We start from the raw sequence: 20944 nt of genomic DNA, 5'->3' as shown, positions 1-20944 counted from the left end.
AAGCTAAGTATAATAACTAAAGCACCTTTTCTGGAAGCAACACCCACTTTTCTTTTCTTTTGAACCCTTTCTTCTTTATTATGTACATAGTCTAGGTTTGGGGCTGGAGATTATTATGAGAAAACAACTAAGCCTCCCTAGATCCACGACACACACGGAAAGAATGATTGCAAACATGTTAAATAATACATTTCAGTCTTTGAATGGATAAAAAAAAAATCTGATTTTAATTTCCCCAATTTACTGTTTCAATTAAACTGTGGTGGCAGAGTGAGGGGCAGGAAACTGATGTGAATTTCCTGAATTCTGAAGGTATTAGCTGCCCATCACCTGCAAGCAAAAACCAAGGACATAATTCAGATAAAATCCAATGCGACTTGCATGGAAAAGGGCTGCGGTTTTGAAACAAAAAGGCAAACACCCGTCCCATGAGACTCGCCCGACTCTTCGCAGGGAGCCGTGGGGCAGACCTCTGTCGACATTTCCCAAACTGCTAAACAAACCACATGCGTCCCTCGATCCAAATGAACCAGTTCCCCATAAACGCACTCCGAGGATCCAGCCCCCGCAGAGCCTGGCTGAAGCTACCTTGGGAATCTTCTCAGCCCCACCCCTGCTTCCTCAAGTCTTTACCTCTGTGACGCAAATTCTGAGCAAAAGGGGGAGGTGGGGAGAGTGGAGACACCCCTCTTCTGTAACGGTAAAAGCATCCGAAGCTTTGCGTTTTAACAGAATAACCAGTTCTCTGGGTCTGAAACCCTGGACTCCTGGTGAGGCTGGTGCTGTGAAGCTCGTGGGAGAGGCGGGGAAGCGTTTCCGTGCTCATCCCCGCACCAATGGTTTTCTCTGAGCACCCACGAGCCCCAGGACCTGCTACGGGGAGCCTAAACCTTAAACACAATGCATAACTCGTAAGCAAATCCCTTTGTAATTTTTTAAGACAGAAAATGTCTTTGGGACGGCATTTTCCTGGCCATCTGGTCTCTGCGTTATTTTGGTTCTAATAAACATCATAGTGATTAAAGGCATAAGCTTTGGAGGCAAAGAGAATCAAGTTTGATTTTTTTTTGGTCTTTTTTTAGGGCTGCACCCACGGCATACGGAGGTTCCCAGGCTAGGAGTTGAATCAGAGCTGCAGCTGCCGGTCTACACCACGGCCACAGCAATGGAGGATCCGAGCTGTGTCTGCAACCTACACCACAGCTCACAGCAACACTGGATCCTTAACCCACTGAGCGAGGCCAGGGATCGAATCCTCGTCCTCATGGATCCTAGTCGGGTTTGTTACTGCTGAGCCACCATTGGAACTCCCCAACTTTGACTCTTGAGTCCCCTTAATTACTATCAACATGACCACAGTCAAGCTATCTAACCCTTTAGTAGAGTTTCCTCATCTATGAAAAGGGTGTAACTGTACTTATTTTTAGGGCTGTACTCTACTGGGGTTCTAATAGACTTAGATAGTGTGTCAGGATGGTTTTATTTGCATAAGGGAAAACTCAAATCAAACTGGCTTAAACAATAAGAGGAAAGTGATTGGGTCACAAAACTAAAATGTTCCATGGTAATGAGGACATCAGGTATGGGCTGATCAGGACTCCAACCTCATTTCTCTATGGTTTTCTTGGCTCTGCCCTCCTCTGTGTGTTGGTTCCTCTGTAGGCTGGATAGCCCCATGGTCACAGAAAGCTGCCGGGATCCATGCCTCCTGGTTCCCCCAGAGTCAATGAACAAAGGCCCCAAGTTACATCCCATTGTGACTGTCCTGGACCACACACTCAACTCTGTGCTAGTCACTGGGGCCAGGAAAATGCCACAGGCAGGGTGCACACAGGTACACACACACATGTGCAGGTGCATACAGTTAAAAACGCATGGACATATAAACTTATATTTATAGAGATCTGATCATTTTATTTTAATTTCCGGGTTGTCAAAGTAAATACTTCATCTTTGCTGAGAAAGAAAATTGGTGTGATTTAGTTTGCAAAGGGCTCAAGCCTCTTTACCTTAAAACCTATAAAATACAAAGACTTGTTGGCTGGAAAAATGAGAGTCATTTTAATTCTGGTTTTGTCTCCATTTTTTTTTCCTCCCAGGTGTGTGTCTGGAAATACGAAGTGCACTTGAAGGGTTAATTACAGATAACCATGTCTTTCCGAACACAAAGGTGAGCTGTGGATGCTGACATAATATTGTAAAAGAATCAAATTCATAGAATATATTGCTTAGGAAGAATTCAGGGAAGCAAACCAAACCTTGCAAGGTGCCATGGAATCTTTCAGCACAGATACTGCAAAACTCTATAAGGTCTGTGCCCGCCAGTGGTCAGGGATGTCCCTCCTGGGACCAGGGGAAGGCTTGGGTGTGGATATGGGGGGGGCGGTGCACACTGGCAGCCAGTCTCTCAGGTCCCAGCATCCTCTGAAGGCAGGGCAGCCTCGGCTTTCCCCACCTGCTGCATCGCTCACGGCAGAAGAGACATTGTGAATTCCTTAAACGTGTGTCCTTCTGCCCACGTCCCTTTCCAAGCCTCGTTTTGTTTCCTCCTCCAGCTTTTCTCTGGTGTTCCCACCCGGGATGCCAGGCTCCGCCCACCAGGCTCGGGGTGGACCTGAAGCAGCAGGAGGGAACTCTGTTGTCCTGAAGAGCCTGGAGATTCCCAGGCCGGCCCACGGCGTCCGCAAGGTACCCGCGACTCCAGTATTTCTGGCCCTTCAGCCATCGGACAGCAGTGGCCCTCCCTCCCAGCAGTGCATTGGTGGAATCCTGAACTCCTTGATCTTCTTCTTCTTCTTCTTCTTTTTGTCTTTTTAGGCAAAAAACCTGCTGCATGTGGAGGTTCCCAGGCTAGGGGTCCAATCAGAGCTACAGCTGCCGGCCTGCACCGCAGCCACAGCAACGTGGGATCTGAGCCACGTCTGCGACCTACACTACAGCTCATGGCAACACGGGATCCTTAACCCACTGAGCGAGGCCAGGGATCCAACCTGAGTCCTCATGGATCCTAGTTGGATTTGTTTCCGCCGAACCACGATGGGAACTTCCTTCCCTTTGGAAGGAAGGTGTCACATGCTGCTGGGTCCCCTCTAGCCATGTAGCCTTTACCCCAGGCTGGTGTTCTGGAACTTTTCCCCCGTGCTTCAGCTACAAACAGGGTGAGGGACCAGAAGTGAGCGACTGCCCCAGGTCCCTGCTCAATGGCCCCTAACGCCTCCTCTCCACTGCATCTGGTCCTAGTGCTTTACTTTAGCCAGAAACAACCCAGTGGAGCCCACAGGTGACACTCCATCCATGACCAGGTGTGAGCCGCTGTCACGCCCAGGGCGTGGGGGGCAGGACTCTACAGTTTGGATGTCAACTGCTTCCCACATTTTGGTGTTTTTCCCTAAGCAGCCATGCACAAACCTCAGTGCCAGCCCCTCCCCTGCTCATCGCATCTCTCTCTGTGTCTTTGCCTGCCCGCCCGCCTCTTCCCGGCCTCTGCTGCCCGCCTTCTCCCCGTTTCTTTCACGCCTCCTTCCCTGCCACCCCAATTCTCCTCATCTCCCCCTCTTCACTCTCCTCCACTCCCGCCTCCTCATTATTCTTTAAAACGAAGTAGCAGTTTGGTGTTCTTGGACTCACAGAGACGGCTTAGCTCCACCCGTCTGTGTTACAGTTTCAGAACCTTCCCTGTTATTCCAAGCCTTTAGTGAACAGCATGCACCTGAATTTTCTAAGTTGGAGGGGAAGTTCGCTTTAGCAGTCAGGAAAAAGTCCAGCCCTGCAATGTGACTGCCTCTGCCTGGAACCCTTCACTTTAAATGGTGTTTGTAATTTTTCACTAATACTTTGGGTGTGGTATTTAATAACTCCGACTGCAGCAATCCTGGCTGTTGCCGGCGGACAGGAGCCTGAAGCAAGGTGTGCAGGCCAGGAGCAGCGCTGCGGGAAGTTCGGGCTCCGTGTCGAAGATGGATTGCAGTGTAACGGGAAGCAGGAAGCTTCTTCATATTTATTTACTTAGTGCCCTCCAGGCCATTTCATCTGTTCCTGGCAAAGCTGATACGGAACCAGGTTTCAGAGCAGGAAACTTGAGCCTCAAGAAGGGTTGGCCGGACCCTTGCCAACGTCGCCCATGTAGTAAGTGGCTGAGCAAGGACGGAAAAGTGGGGTCTGCTCCAGCCCTGCCAGCTGCTTGTGCCATAGGCGGGACAAACTTAGCCCGCTGTGGGGGTGGGGGGATGAAGCCAGTGCAGAAGAAATGATTACACGTCCGTCGCTGGCAAAGGCTAACAACGAAACCACCAGCAACCAGTAACGTACCACTCTTTCCTGACCAGGGCCATCTCAATCAAACTCCTCACTAAGACTGGGGGTGCTGGAGATGCAAGGATGACACACTGGATCCCAGATTTCAAGGTGCCTGCTCCTGGGCCCAGGTGCAGGGCAGGTACAGGGGCTGCAGTGCCACACCTGGGCCATGATAGGACCTTTCAACAGGGATGGGGGCTCATGAGCTCCATGTGTGGTGAGCCAGGGATGTGGTGCTGAGGGTGGGATGGGATGGGGCGCCTACAGCTAGACCCTGTGACCCTGGGGAAGGTGCCCAAGGTCAGGTGCACAGAGGGATGCTTTCACAAACCCAGGCTTCTCCACTCTGTTTAGGACCTAGAAAGCAGTCATGGGCTTAGCAGCTTTAAAGGGAAATTATGTTTCACAAAAATCAACATTAGGGATTCAAAAGCTTTTAAATTTGACTAGAAATTGCTTTAAGATGTCACAAAAGCCATCTTCCTGGGATTAAACGTATTCTTCTGTAAGCATCAGCTTTTAAAATAAACCTCTTGGCTTTTACAGTTTTTCAGATTTTAAAAATTGCCAGTATTAAAACATTTTGAAATCTTTGAATCTGTTTTTAAAATGTTGACAGTTTCTCAACCTTTTAAGATATTTTACTGCTTAAAAATTTTTAAGTGATGCAAATGATTTATTTTGTTTTCCATAATTTTTACTGCAGACGACACTCTATCAGCTCTATTGTGGACATACATCAGACGGTATTTCTATGGAAGACTTTTAAAGGCCAAACGGCAGTCTGACAGTTTGTCAACTACCACATGTGGGTCTTATCTCAAGCAGATGTGTAGTAGTTTTGTGAGAGTTTCTTAGTTATGTCACATATACAGTGGTTCGAACCCCCTCCCACATTAGTCTGAGGTCATGGCCATTTTTCCTACATTTAACCCTCTAAACCCAAGTCCTATAGATAATTTCTAGCACATGATGAATGTCCGCTTAAGATCTAGACAGAGGTCTCAAAAGACCTCCACAGACTTCACACACGTTGACCCAAAGGCACGCACCCCAGAGAAGGGGCACTTGGGACAGAGCACGGGCAAGATCCCTGGCCACTCACGGCTGTCCCTGGACACAGAGCCACCAGAGCCAAGCCTGATCTGTCCCAGATCGGCCATAAGTTGGATGAAGAGGGTTTTAAGCAAGTTCACGGATGGCAACAAGGCTGGCACAGAGGAGGGGTCCATACGAATGGCACCATCAGAGAGGACAGGTGCGGCTCCCCAACAGCTGGGAGGGCACACAGCTCCCCAGACCCTGGCCTGACTGCGCAGGAGGGGCTGTGACTCGGTGAACTTTCTCAAAACCCAGAAGTAGACACAGCCCAAGGCACAGGGAGAACGCTTCTAGGGCTTCTCCATCCAACACCCTCCTCTGGAGATGGGCTGTGGTCCTGAACACGAACCACCCCCCTACGCAGGCTGCGGGCAGTGAGCTCCACTCCACCCGCATGCGCACAGCAATGAAGACGTCTCCCCAATTCCCCAGAGCTTCCCTACCCAGATCCAAGTGCTGCAGGAACAGAATCTTCGGAAGAAAGAGACAGCCCTCCATCCAACCCCCGGATGAGCGCAGAGCAAGCTGCGGGCGCGGGCGGGCGTGGGCTGCAACGGGCCGGCGGGGCGGACGTCAGGGGAGGCCATGCGGGGCGGTCCCCCGATGGGACAGGTGGGGTCAGGCGGGGGGAGGACAGGGAGCGAGGGGGGAGACCATCGCCTAGAAGGTGAGAGGAGCCCTGCGGAGCTCACGCCGGAGCGGGGGCGGGGGGGGGGGCAGTGGAGACACGGTCAGGAAAACAGCGCTGCTCGCACGCGCCCGAGAGAGAGGAGTATAAACAACAAGCCGAGTGTAAGCAACAAGCCGCATCGAGGTGGCAGCTCTCCGGCCTCCCCCGCGCCCCTGCAAAGTGAGCGCGGCCCTGGCCTCTGACCTGTCACTCCCGCTTTCCTGCGGCAGTGGTTCCGTGGTCATGAAGCTCCACCGCGAGTCCAAGAAAAGGGCGGGGCGCGCCCCTGGACGGGTAAGCGGTCCCGGTACCTGCAGCCCTGGCAGTGCTCGCAGGAGGAGCTCGCGGGGCCTGGGCAGATGGGCCTCCGCGCATGGGATCGGGGGAACGTCTTTATCCACGCGTCTGTCTGGGTGGCATTCTGCGGTCTTGACTGAGTCACAGGTCAAAATTCAGGCATTCTCTCGCTACTGAGATGTAGGCTGCGAAGGCCACGCCCAACCTCTCGCTGATTCTTGGGGTTCTCTGGGATGAAGGCAGTGGGCAGTACCTGCTACCTTATTCCAGCAGCGCCTCGGCCCTGCTCCCTAACCTGGCTACAAACTCCACAGAGCCCAGGGAGCCGCAGGGCTTCTAAAAATAAGTGCTCTTTATTGCTTTGTCTGGTCTTTTGCCCTGACTTTGTCTTCAAAGTCAGCAGAGTCTCTGCAGCAAGTCACAGGGCATGAGTGACTCTCTTGTGGCCCCTCTGCCCACCAGCTTCTGCCGCCTCCTTGGCCCGCGCCCCCCCCCCATTCCACCCCCGGTGCCCAGCTTCCCTCCCCCAGCAGCTTCTCTAATGTGTATTCTACTCACACTGCAGAATAAGAAGCTCTCTTAATTCTTCAGTTTTAGAAGGAGACTGTCCACCCTGGACTTAGGATGTAAATAGATTTGGGAGTTAGAGTTACATGTAACCTTAGTAGCAGAAAGTTTGCAATTATCCTGGGTCAGGAGTGTTTATAGTCCTCCGTTGCTTTTCCTTAATGCCTTGGCCGCACATTTTAATGAGTAAAAAGCTGCTTTGGGTGGGATGGGATGGCCGGGGTGTCCTCATGCAAAGAATGTCACAGCTGACACGGGCTGCAGAGACATGTCACAGCAGGTCCCAGACTTGAGTTCTGGGGAAAACCCCCAGACTCGGAGGGATTTTTCAGGTGGACTGTAGGGGACATTATCCCCAGACACAGCTGTAAAACCGCCCCAGGGTGCGAAGCAAATTTTTCTGTGCTCATCCGCCTTATTCACAACCTTTTCTTGGACAACGCAGGAAACACGCTGGCCGACGAACTAGATGCTCCAGCCCTGATTTGGTTTTTTTGAATCTTACTGATTTAACACAGCAGAGTCAAAGAGCCCAAAGACAAGGCAGTTCTTTTCGTGAAGAAGCCGGGTCACCTCTCCGGGTTCTGCACCCCCTCCCCGGCGGGCTGGCATCAGGAACAGCATGAACTCCTCTGTTTTACAAGAGCTGCTATTTCCATGAATTATGTTTAAAATGACAGCACCGTGGGTGAGAGCCTCACCCCCAGTAGCCTTAACATAGCTATGACCTAGGAGGAGCGAGCTTTGTGGTGACAGCAGCAACTTGAAACAGATGAGCACTCAGAATTGGGGAGGGGCTGGCAAAGGAGGAAATACGGTTTCCTTCCGTAATGTGGTGCCCCCCCATTTGCAGATGGGGTCCAGCCAAAGCCAGCTCTGTGTGAGGGCAGAGGACCCCAAGGGCAGATGCTTCCCTGGCTGGCACTCTTCACCTTTCAAGCTTCTGATAACCTGGCGACCACACTGGTATGTGAGTAATCCTGGTGGACAGCCTGGAGGACGAGGGCAGTGCCCATGGCCAGAAGAACGGGCAGCCAGCAAGATCTGGGCACACGGGGGGGTGGGAGAGGGAGCCCTGAGGGGGAGGGGGCTCAAGGAGGGGTGAGCGGGGCGGGACCAGTGTCTGGCCCAGGAGGCAGAATCCTGGGGCCTCAGGGACCTCTGCAAAGCCAGGCTCGTGGAGAAAGAGTGGCTGCTGTGTGTCTGCTGCTTGGAACCAAGCAGGGCTCCTTGATCAGCGGTGCTCCTGGGACCCCGTCTAATGGACGGCAAGGAACACCTGCAAATCACTAATAAGGACAGATGCTGTTCAGGAACGCTTATCCTGACAGTCATTAAAGGCGGGAGCGGGAGGGGGGAGGCTTTATTCAAGGGATCCTGCCGTGGGATATGCAGCGGTGGGGGCAGGGGGTCGGACCCCAGACAAGGACACATGGGGACATGCAGCCCAGGAGCAGGGAGGACAGTTCTCTAAATGAGCAGCAGGCAGGTCTGGGTCACGACACCTCACCCCTCACCTGGGATGGGGAGTGGGCCCAGATATGGAGGGCGATCAGGTGCCCAGGATGGGGGTCCTGTCTAAATCGGCTTGGCAGGGTTGTTGCTAAAATGGGGGGGCTGCAGGCCCAGCAAGGATGACACAGGCGCCCAAGGTGGGGCCGAGTTGGGAACAGGGGCCGGGAGTTCAGTGGGGAGAGTCTTTGTCCTGGCGCACAGCTCAGGTGGGTCCAAACCCTGGCTTGGCCTGCTTGGCCACCAGCCACGGGAATGCGGCCACAGCACCCCTGGGTGCAGGTCCCCGGGTTTAATTATAGCTGCACCACTGTTACAGCTCCTTAGCCAACTCGTCAGCAGGGAAGGCTTCCTACACACAGCTGCAAATCAGACAACGATGAACAATATTTTATACTGAATATATTTGTGTCTGAGCCATTTGCTTGATTAAATCACACTGTAGCTTAACAGACTATTTGTCGATAATTCCTACTTGGGTTTAATTTAATAGCTTTTACCAGGGAAAATATATCAGCAAACATATAATGCTGGAGGAAAAATACAACACAACATAGCCCAGCATCACCCAAGATAAAAGCTAGAGAAAGCTTTTAGCACTCCACTAGCTTTACCCATAATGAGCATAGAGCCTTGCACCTTGCATTGTGGGTGAAACTACTGGTTACCAAGTGGACTCCCTACAAGCTCATTCCCAGCCTCCTGACGTCTGAAACGAGCACCCCCGCCCCCCGCTGGAGCTGGGACCAACTAAGCCACACGCTGGTACCCAGGGAGCTCCTCGCCTGCTCAAGCCCCAGAGTCTTTCTCCCCATCGTCCTCCCTGCCTCAGAGTTTAGACACCTCCTACCCACTTAGTAATGTGCCACATCTAAGAAATCACTCCCCCAGCATGCAAGAAGCAGAGTGCAATCCTGGGCAGTCAGCAAATCCCACGATCTGGAGAGAGAGAGAGAGTCCATTTTTTTTCCTTAGTCTGCTTTCATTTCATTCCTGCATTCTTCTGAATGCATGAGAAACATACAGAAACAGGCTTTCCTGCACCGTGGCCCGTGGCAGAGGATGGTCAGAATGAAGAGGTCAAGGAGATGAAGGGAAAAGCGGTGAAATCGCAAGGCTTTTTGGTTGCCTTTTCACATCGTTTTGAAGAAGAAAACTTTGGGGTGTTTTCTTGGATGTGAAGAGAGAAAGCAGGTAATGAACTTGTAAACACAAGGCATATCACAAAGAGGGAATTAAGTCAGTGTCTTTAAAACGGAATGGAACATAAATAAAGTGATACGCAAAGCAAGTGCTCCCTAATGTGGACTACTTCTGGGGGTGTTCTCTGAGCTTTTGTTGATGGTGCTGTCCAGAAGCCTAATAAAGTCAGGATTAACACAGAATTTCTGTGGATGCGTTTACTGAAAGTATTAGAAAATTATTTTAATTACAAATGGTTTTCCTGGAAATCGCCCAATCTCTAGAAGAGCTTACCTATAAAGGACCAAGAATAAGCTGGAATGTTTAACTTTCCAGGATGTTCTCTTTCTTTCTTCTTTTCTTTCCGTGGCCAGAGCAACACTGTTTACAACGCCTGCCAAGAGTCCTTAACAGGTGCTTTATTAGGATGCCGGGTTTCCATTACGAAGGGTAAGGGATTAAAATGCATCCACATGCGCACACAGATAATGCTAGAGTATCTGGGGGCGCTGGAAATCAGAACAAACTGACAACGGAAATAGTGAGACCATTCAACTCCAACGATGCCAGTAATCTCATGGAACTCACGCCCGCCGTGTCAGGCTTCCATTTATGGGTTTGCTTCTCTTACTAGACGTTATGTTCATTGGGGGCAGGAATCAGACCTTTATATCTCGACTGGGCAGCACAATGGCATGTGGCATGTGCTAAAAACCCTTCGAGTGTGTAGATGATGGAGCAAATAAATAAGTGACATTCTTCTCCACTCAACGGTTTGCCACTCCCAACCCTTGCCCCTCCAGGCCCACTGACGTGGGAACTGGCAACGTGCTGCTCTGATCTTATTTCCCACTCTTTCCAAGTTCTACGCAGAAAGTAAAAACAAAACAAAACAATGACAAAAGAGAGAGGGACGTAGTCTTTGCTGTCCGAATGGGTCGCCTCCAGCCCCGGGTCTTCACAGGAGCTGCTTTGTCCCACCTGGAGGGCCCGCCTCACCATAACCTCCGGCTCCCCCCAGAGGCTGCGGCGGCAGCGGGCCCCAGCCCAGCCTCCCTGCTCTGAGCTCCCCTCTCACGGTCTGTGCATCTCACGTTGACGTCTTCACTGAAAGACTTTGGTGCTGACTCTTTCCGCTGCCTCCATCTATTTAAAACATGAAAGCAGCCCACCTCAGGTGCTCCATGACCGGAAAGAGGGCTTCCTCTCTCCCGAATCTGGGGGAGATGCTCTGAGGGCACAGCCGGGAACCTGTACAATCCTAAACGGATGTTTTATCTGCCAGACCCTCGTGCCTCTTGTTCCTACCGGTCGTTGGGACGTCTTTCAGTGAAGATGTCAAAACCAGGTGAAATGACAGATGATCAAAGAGAACCAACTTCCCAGCTTTGTTCACCCCAAGCAAAAAACAAGCGTCCCTAAATGAACCGACACTGAGGACTGATACGTGTGGCAAATTGATAGATACATCTCACCCTGAAAACCCATCTTCCCTCCCAAGCCTTTGCTAGTCAACCTCTCCCAACCCTGCCCAGGGTGGAGCTAGGCTCTGGAGCCTGCTCACACTGGAGGCTTTCCTCGGGGTACTGGGCGCTCTCCTGGGGGGCACTGAAGGGTGAGTAGGGAGGAGTCCTTCCCCAAACTGCTAAGTCGGCCCCTTGATGCCGGGGCAGGTCCTGACTTCAGAAGCAGCCTGAGCTCTGGAGGCTGCAGCTCTGGGACCTGCGCTGGTGATGCATTCTCGGGTCACGGGGTGACACACAAGATAAGGAAGAATACGGCCATCCCGGGAGACGAGGGAAACTCCATCTTAGCAAATGAGGCCAGTCCTGTCGAATGAACGAGGCTGGAGTCCAGCCTGGGAGAAGCCATCTCTGGCCTTTTCCATCCCAGGGCGCGCAGGAGGGGCGTTTCAACGATGAATTCCCAGGCTGGGAGTTGACTGAGGTCTCACAAGCCTTGGGTTCCGCACCCCATAGGGACGGTCTCACCTTCCCACGAACCAGCAGACATCGAACAATATGAAAAACATCAGTAAACCTGGGAAGTATTTTCTCAATATCTGCAGCTAAGAGTGACTGATTGCCAGCTTTATCATCCAGACCCTGGGTTAAGGCTTTACACACGGTGGTTCAGAATTGTCATAGGAACCCCATGAAGCAGGAACTTTTAGCATCCTCATCTCACAGCAGAGAAAAATAAGGCTTAGAGAGTTTAAGGAACTGCCCTGTTGTGAGAGGCAGAAGCGAGAATCCAATTCTAGTAAATCTGGTGCAAAAACCTAAATTTACCTGGAGCTGTCTAACTTCCAGAAAAGGTTCTCTAGAATAATTTCAGGATTTGGAGCACATTCTAAAATATCCCCCAGACTGGTTTTCTTTTAAAAATTTTAATAGCGGAGTTCCCTGGTGGCTCCTCGGGCTAGATCCAGCACTGTCACTGCTGGGGCTCTGTTTACAGCTATGGCTCCGGTTAGACCCCTGGCCTAGGAACTTCCACATGCCTCAGGAAACAGCCAAATAAAAATAATAATAAATACGTATGATAGCCTTCATTCATGCATCATCTAATACATGGTAAACTCCAATAACCATATACCCTAAGATGGCTAAAACTGATAATAGGCAGCACATGCTGTTATAATAAGAACCTTCTGTCAGACATTTTAGGACAGGAGCATAAACAAGTCATTTTACTTCCTTGGGTCCCATTTTCTCATCTATAAAATGGACAGTTGGAAGAGGCAACGGTTGCACCTTCTGGGTAGGTGCTATGGTCTCAGGCAATGCTGTCAATGATCTGAAATCAGACCTTTCTTAGGGTGGCGGTCTGGCATGCACTGAGCCCTGACACTTTTCCAGGGCATGCTGCAGAAATCCATGCGCGTTATCCAGTTTCCCTTTAAAAATCTCCGAAATCATCCTTGCCAGAGTCAATAATCCAGCCACCTCAGAAGGTGCAATGCTGATACACTATGAAAATATTTTACAGAATAAACTGATTTCAAATCTGGTTAAACAACCCGGCCTCTCTGTTGGTTAGAGTTTACCAAGTGTTGAGCAATGCTGATCCACAGTCATGTCAAATTTAAAAACAAGTATGAAACACTGAGTCTCTCCCTAAAAGCCTTTTTGATAAAGATGATATTGTTTCAACCTTAAAATAACTATAGTTACTTGTCTGTCAATGTCATTAGATTTTTTCTTAATTTTTTTTAACTAAAAAAAAATTTTTTTTTGGTCTTTTTGTCTTTTCTAGGGCCACACCCGAGGCATATGGAGTTTCCCAGGCTAGGGGTCTAATCGGAGCCATAGCCACTGGTCTACTCCAGAGCCATACCAACGCAGGATCTGAGCCATGTCTACAACCTACACCACAGCTCACGGCAATGCCGGATCCTTAACCCACTGAGCAAGGCCAGGGATTGAACCCACAACCTCATGGTTTCTAGTCGGATTTGTTAACCACTGAGCCACAACAGGAACTCATTCAATTTTTTTAATTTAAAAAAACAAACTCTTTCAAAGTTCCTGTGTATATTTTAAAATACAGATTTCACGAAAAGAATTTTAAAATACCATGCTTCTTTATGCAGAATGCATTATTTTTCATTAGTCCAAAGAGAAGGAATAAATATACACCCATGTCAAGAACTTTGTATGTCCTATTTCTCAACCTCAAATTATTGACAAACCTCCCTCCTTAATTTCACATTTTTAGGAAGTGTTCCTTGGTCTGCTGTCAGTATACAAACAGATTTCCTTGGGAAGTGATGGAAGGTAGCCTGGCAGGCATATGGAATTTACTGGACTGAAGCACAAGGTCAGCCATTAAGGACATCCCCCACTAGGTGGGGGCACCATGAGGCCAGGACTTCTAGGTCTTGGATTTGCTGGATCTACAATGCCCAGAAAAGGGCTACACGCATAGCAGGTTCTTAGAAAATACCTGCAGGATGAATCTGTTGTTAAGCTTTTAGCACAATTCTCAGGGTTTTGTTCTGAGGATTTTTCCTCCCTAGCAGTAGAATAAGGATTGTAACACGTGTCTATCTGGATTTTCACAAGTATCAACCGAGAGCAGCTGCTAAGAGCATCTGCAGAGAACCGAGCACTGCATCCGTGCTGACCACTTGTATCAGCACTTCTGCCCAGCACCCACCTCGGGCACCCGGATCAGGCTAAGTGCTCCGTGATTACGGGCTGAGCTTGGGCACCCGGATCAGGCTAAGTGCTCCGTGATTAAGGGCTGATAGACTACATTTCTTTCTCCTCAGTTTGACCTTCTGCATATCTGATGGCTTATTCGTGGTTTTATTTTACATATAGAAATTTTATTTTTGCATTGAAGAAACATCATTTCTATGTCCCCGCTGGGTCCCTAGTACATTAATTTTTGAAGCACTCCCCCAACCCAGTTCTCTTTGCTGAACTGGACCACCACAGGTGAGTGTACCCTGCTGGCAGGATTTGGGACCACCCCACCCCCTGCAAGGGTTTGCCAGTGTCCTGAACGACACCGGGAGTTGACTGCCTCCCCTTGGCAAGGACAATGACTGGAAAGAGACAGAGGCTTTACAATAAACTTGGCATTGCGATGAAGAAAAACTTACTAGGTATAAAGGTAAATACTCTTCTAAGAGTATTATTATTATTATTATTATTTTGGTCAACTTTCATTTTGAAAATACCTGACACCCAGGAAAATGACTTATTTCAATGAACTTATGCTTCATTTCTGTCAACATAAGGTTTAAAGCCATCTCCTCCATTAATTAAGAGTTGTATTTGTTCGAAAGATACGGCTTACCCTCAGAAACCAGCCACAAAGATTCTACCTAGCACTTAAAAAATTCTCATTTAGTGATATCATAAGAGAAACTTTTAAAACAAGTAATTTCCTGTTGCCTCCATGTCCATTCCTGAGCTTTGCTTAAAGACCGCTTAATTGTTACAGAACCCATGTCTCCATTTAATATCATGGCAGCCGGGACAAAGAAACCCAAGATGAAAAATGTGACATTGTTCCAATCGATTTGACTTCATTAGAAACAAACACACCAAAACCTCCATAGGTGCCAGCCTGTGGCAAAGGCGAGGGCAATGTCAAAAGAACTCTCTAGGTTCTGTCATCAGCTCCCTTGCCCTCCCTCCCCCCAAAACACACCCCACAGTGTCTCTCTCTCTTTTTTTTTTTACTGAAACATGCTTCACGGTTTGGTCATCTATAGATTCAACAATGTAGTTTGGACACTGGGATGAAGAGATTAAGATATGATTGTTGAAATACAAAACACACTGGAAAACCATCTGCAGACACCTCTGGAAACCCAAAGATGACAAGATGCAAAACCGGAGAAAAAGGACATGATTTTCAGTCCTGTGGGTTTCAGGACGAATCTTTATCAAACCTGGGGCTGCAAGGATATTGCATCAGGCACTTTACTACTGAGCATCGTTGTTTCAGACTGGTCCAAGTAGGCTGTGTTGCTGTCTTTTTTTTTTTTTTCCTAAGCTCCTTTTGTCATTTCTTCACTGATTTCAAATACACAAATGATCTACACTACATGGTAGTATTTGTGTGGCTCTGTAAAATAAAACACTGTAAAATAAACCCCATCAACACCAGCCATCCAGCGGAGGATAGGGTTGGGGAGGTTCTGTACTGGGGACTCTGGGGTGCCACACGGAGGCTGCACAGGCTGAAATGCCCCCCACCCAGAGCAGCTCTGCGGGACCAGGATGACCACCCCAAATCCTGCGCAGAGAGTGGAACAAAATTCGTTAGAAATTCAGTGGGGGCAGAGCTCCGTCCCTGCTGAGGACCCAAGAACCTGTCCAATTATTACTAAGTCCCAACAATAAGGGTCGGTTTTAGGAAAACCGGACTAGCTCTCAACTTTAATTCCCCGACGTGGGTCCCGGGGTGAATGTGCATGTGACAATAGGAAAGGGTTCTGGATGGCCCCAAGACCCGCAGCATCCTCCAGGGCGCGGCGGGGACCTGGGAACCTGCGCGCACAGAGGCCAGGGCATTTACCTCGAGTCGGCTAAGACTGGAGCTCTTGGAGCGCGACTTCTTGCGCAGGTACACGGAGAAGAACCTGCGCACGGTGAACTTCTTCATGCTCAGCTCCATCGCCCGGCGCCCAGCCGCGAGGAGCCGCAGGGCCGGAGGACGCGCATCCCCAGCGCATCCCAGGCGCGCGGGGTTAGGTCCGCGTGAGGGCACGAGCTGCCGGGGAGCCCGGCGCGGCGGCCATCGGCGCGGGGCGCGGGCTGCGGGCACAAAGGGCAGGCCGAGCCGGCCACGGAGGCCGGGGGCCCAGCGCTCCCTCCTCCCCCTCCTCCTCCTCCTCCTCCCGCTGCCTGCGAGGACCAGCCCGGGGGCAGCCCCGCCCCGCTCCGCCCCGCCCACAGCCACTACTGCCAATTAGCACCCGCCTGCCCGCCCCACCCTCCGCCACTACCACCAATCAGAGTCCGCCGGCCCAGGCTCTCCCTCCTCCTCCTCCTCCTCCTCAGGTCCAGCGAGGACCAGCCCTGGACAGCCTCGCCCCTTCCCCGCCCCCCGCCACTACCGCCAATCAGAGCCAGTCGCCACACCCAGCCACGCCCACCTCCTCTTTCTCCGCCACTACTACCAATCAGCGCCCACCGCCTCACTGCCCCAGGCGTTCACTTCTTCTCCCGCCTCCTCCCGCACTCCGCTCCACGCGGCTCCACCCCGCCCCCCGCCCCCTCCGCCAATCAGCGCCCCCGGCGGCGCATGCCTAATGAGCCCGCGGAGTGTAGTGCTCAGCGCGGGGCTGGCGGTGCAGCTGCTCAGCTGCGCCTGTCGCTTGCTCTCTGTTCTACTTCGTCGGCCTGCTGGGCTTTTTTCTAGCTTGGTATGTCATTAGGTTTTCTGCCCTTAAAACGTCCACACACACACTTTTGCATATTGCTCTTCTGCTCAGAACAAAATTTTGTTGATTAGCAAGCACTTCTAGAAAATGGAACGAAATGGGGCGGGGGGGTGGGGGGGTGAGGGGACCACGAGCCTGCACACGTATGCTCTGCACCTCTTTTCGCCCTTTGGCCCTAGTGGCTCCTCAGGCACTCCATCCCCAAAGCCCAGGAGCTCGACCTGAGGGTCCGCCAGTGCGGCCCCCCCCCCCCCCAGTGATGTACTGATCCCTACCCGGCCAGGGATGCCGGCAGCCAGCTGGGGAAGCCTCCCTGCTGTGTTTGGAGAACAAAAGACACACATCCGCTCTCCGTGACCTCCGACTCCATATATAGAAAATTATCCAAACGGATGACTTATCAGGGCCTGAACAGTGTCCTGAGTCAGGGCTCTCAGAGACCAGCTGCTGGCTATAGGGCCGTGAGGGATTTGCCTTAAAGGGGAACACACCTTTTTTCCCCCCAGAAATGCTCACCAGAGGACTGTAGGCAGTTCCAGATTTGTGAGCTTAGGACACTGTGGAGCCTTTTCTGCCATCCTCTTGTGCACTGCCCACGTAATTTTAGGTTTAAAATAGGGTCAATCTCATTAGCATATTGCCACCACCCCCCTGAAAAGTCCAGAAGCATTCTTGCATGCTGTGCTGTGAGACAAATACTGCTTTGTCAGGCAGATTGTGAAAAAAATCTACAGGTCATAGCATCCCCTGGCTTAATCAAAGGTGGCATTAATATCTGCGTCTGGCTATCTTTGCTAAAGTGAGTAAAAGAAGGTGGATGCCGTGAAATAAGGACCGGTAAATTCATGCTGTGTCTGGGTCAAGAGGTGAGGTCAGATACTCTCCCTGGGTTTTAATGGTGGTGAGCGTAGGGTTTAGCATCAAGATCCTGGGGTTGCCACTGCCTTGCATGGTGAGCTTAAGCACACTTTCATGTTTTGTGTTTCCATTGAGCATCTCTAAGATGAAAACACAACATGCCCCAAACCGGTTCCTGCTTCCCTCAGGGATTCTGCTGCAGAGCTGTTACCTGTCCTCTGGGAACCAGCTTCTTACCACCTTGTGTCTCCTGCCACCACCACTCAGGCATTCCCAGCTCGAAGCAAACAAGGCCAGGGCTGTGCCACATTGCTGCTCTGGCAGAGAGCAGCTAATGGACAGCACACGTGGGGCCGGGCACCAGCTCCAGGAATAAGGGCGGGGCTGGCCAGGGGTAGCTGGTACGACCAGCCAGACTCAGGAGTACAGTCTGCCAACCATGCCCTCTCAGGGGCAACGTGCTCAGGACAAAAGCCTGGGGGCAGGCCCAGATCAAGGTTTGTGTTTTGCCAACAAGAGCATTCTGACCTGGTGTAACGGGACAAGGAAATGTCTTCTGAGACATTCATGATCCCGTATATTTGAGCACGATGACATGGCTCTCTATGGAGCTCGAACATCTCAAAAGAAAAAGAAGAAAGAAACTTTCAAATTTCAACTGAGGAATCCATTTCACTGCAGGAACAAGTCTGTTTACCTTTGTCTTTGTCCTGGTAAAAAAGAGCGGCATTGAAATCTCTAGCAATCATTTGCCCCCACTATGTCTGCCTATATGGCCTCCAGACCCCAAAATCTGGGGTAGGAATCAGGGCCCACTTTTACCTGAGTCCAAACAACCCTTTGCAAACATTGGAAAAGAAAAGGTGACCTTGATAAAGGCTGGTGCCCGATGCCAGGGTGGGAAGGCGGAGAGAAGACCAAGAGCTTGGCAGATGCCCTATTATCTCCGGTTTCTCCCCGCCTCCGGCACGGTCAGTCTGGGACTGAGTCCACGGCTACCGCTGCTTCTAAGAGAGGCTCAGACTGGCCAGTGTGCCTTGAGTCCAGCACAACACACGATTACAGAGCTCCTCCTGTTAGCAGCGGCACCATCACGACCCGCTCCCCATCCCAAGTTCACAGCCGTGTGGAGGAGAAGGAGGGGGAATGCACGCACCTGGAGCAGCGTGTACCTAACGTGCAAGGACCGTGTAAGAAAATGGTTCATGGACAGACAAAGGAGAAGTCAATCCTAACTGGAGAGGCTAAGGAAGAGGTGGCATTTGGGGTGAGCTCTGGGGACCAGGAGACATGTCCTGGGCAGACAGAGGAGGCAGGGTCCTGGCTGCCGAAGAACTGGGTCATTGAGGACTTAGAACAGAGAGAATTTAATGACTGATTCCCCACCAAGTCCCCCTAGATAAGAGGTCTGCGATTTCAGAATTCCAAGGCTGACAACCGAGAGTCTGTTCCACAGCCCTGGAGCTGCCCCTTGTCCCTTGTCCGGGCAGACCGGCCACTCTGGGCAGGGAGGGGAGGGAGAGTCCATCAGGAAAGTGACCTGGGCAAAATCAACACGGCTCCACCCAAGTCCTCTTCCCCCACCCTAAGGACCCTGGGTGGGGGGACGTCCTCTCCTTTATTTCAAGCCCCCCGTGAGCTGTGGTGTGCTGGGGTCTGGCTTCTGGAAGAGGGAGGCACCGGGAGGGGCCTGCCTTCCTCGGGCTCGAGAGGAAAAGGACACATCCATGTTTCCTGCAGACGTGGACACGCCGGAGAGGGGCCTGTGTGGAGGTCCCCGAGACCCCGCCCGGAGCAACAGTGCTCGGCACCCGGGCCCAGGGCTGAGTGGAGAATTCTAAGAAACCCCCCAAAAGAGAGGCTGCTAAAAGTGGGCTGCAGCCGGGGGCGGGGCGGGGGGGGTGGAGGGTCTCCAGCCACAAAACCCTCTGAAGAAGACAAGACAGCCGTCCACAAGAGCAAAGGTCAGGCCAGGTTGGCTGCGCCCAAGGGGTTTAGCCTTTCTCTCCTGTCCTCCCAAGCCTGACCCCGAAAGGGACGCTGCAGGCGTCCAGCAAGAGGGACACTCAGGCCAGGCAAAGAGTTGCTGTCTGAGTTCGATCAGCCCCCAGACTGGAAATGCTAACTTCTGGGGCAGGTTGAAAACTAAGAGCGCACGCAGGGGCCTCTTGTTCAGGACGGGAAAGAAAGCCAAGGAGGCTGCCAGGCCCTCCCAGCTCACTTCGAGAAACAGAGGCAGGCGTGTGCCCACCCAAGCCCACACCAGGGTGTGCAACAAACCACGTGCGATGGGTATGGTCAGTGATGAGCCAAGCAAGCCGTCCAGGTTTGCAACCCTGAGAGGGTCAAAGACTCAACTTTGACCTGGGAGGGCCATGGGGGACAGAGGCCCCCTCCCCATCCAGGGTAGGGGATGGCAGGGCTCTGCCCTCAGAGTCCGGTGGACTAAAATCCCCCCTCCTCGTGCAGACAAGGGATCATGACTGAGCACGGGGGCAGGAGAGGGCTGGGCAGGGACCACCCCCCTGCCCCACCCCCACCCCCACCCCAACGCTGTGAGCACGGGCAGCCCTGGCGCAGGCTGTGGCCCTAATTCACTCCATACATACGTAAAGCCTCAAACTCAGGTTGGGAATTTAAGGAGGTCTCACCCCAGGCACCTAGCGGGAACACACAGACGTGCTGTCTAGAGAAATCCACTTTAACCCGGATTTACGAATTCCCTGGGATGCAGTTCCCAGGAGCATGAGCTCACAGCCACTGAACATACAATTCGCAAGGACACAGGCCACCTGCAAAGCCAGCACGACAACCGACTACGGAGTCAGACGTGCGGACTTAGCTACAGACCGAGACTAAGAAGTTACCTACAGGCTGTAGATATAAAATTATCATCTCGGGCCTGAGGAAATACAGGAAGACACAAAAATACAGTCAATGCACAAGGTGAAGAAAATGACTGAAACTCCTCCGGAAATGAAATGATCTGGTACCGGACACGGACTAGATAGAGCTGCACAGAAAAGCACTCCTGGTTCAGTTCAATACAGCTGTGACGAGGCGACCACTAACAATGGACAGTGGTCAGAAGCACTGCCTCGTGGAATGGGCATCGGAAAGGGAAATATCTTGAATTCAGATACTACCCGCTGGAGAGCTCCTGCTGTGGCTCAGCAGGTTAGGAGCCGAACCAGTATCCATGAAGATGCGGGTTTGACCTCTGGCCCTGCTCAGTGGGTTAAGGACCAGGCATTGCCATGAGCTGTGGTGTGGGCCACAGATGCGGCTTGGATCTGGCGTTGCTGTGGCTGTGGGGTAGGCCCGCAGCTGCAGCTCTGATCTGACCCCTAGCCTGGGAACTCCCATATGCCGCAGGTGCAGCCCTAAAAAAGAAAAAAAAAAAAAGAAGAAAGAAAGAAAGAAAGAAAGAAAGAAAGAAAGAAAGAAAGAAAGAAAGAAAGAAAGAAAAAATTCTCCCCACTGCACTGCTCTGATTGTGACTTTCACCATTGCCGAAATCCTCCAAGACTCTAGATCTGGGGGTGCTTTGGTCA

The 20944-nt window shown here is 51.4% G+C and overlaps 1 protein-coding gene across 16 annotated transcripts in view; it reads right to left on the bottom strand.

Moving 5' to 3' along the window:
* Positions 1–20944, bottom strand: part of RPS6KA2 (ribosomal protein S6 kinase A2) — a 319578-nt gene that overhangs the window by 131595 nt on the left and 167039 nt on the right. For 4 of the 16 annotated variants that reach the window (XR_014843479.1, XR_014843492.1, XM_085021834.1 and 1 more), the window contains exon 1: positions 15665–15981. The exons of 11 other annotated variants lie outside the window; for them this stretch is intronic. Coding sequence is in view for 2 of the 5 variants with exons in the window: in XM_085021810.1 (XP_084877936.1) it covers positions 15665–15763 (99 nt within the window). In the remaining 3 variants the exon portion in view is untranslated. Of the gene's footprint in view, positions 1–15664; positions 15982–16807; positions 16988–20944 lie in introns of those variants that run through there. One more of the 16 variants, XM_085021821.1, reaches the window with a different exon arrangement.

Source organism: Sus scrofa, chromosome 1, assembly GCF_054392235.1.
Source record: "Sus scrofa isolate SSC_HxYL_T2T_F1_AM1 chromosome 1, Sscrofa_HxYL_maternal_Yorkshire_Landrace_v2.0, whole genome shotgun sequence".
NCBI lineage: Eukaryota > Metazoa > Chordata > Mammalia > Artiodactyla > Suidae > Sus > Sus scrofa.
The sequence above is the reverse complement of the archived record's forward strand: the minus strand, read 5'-3'. Positions and strand labels throughout refer to the sequence as shown.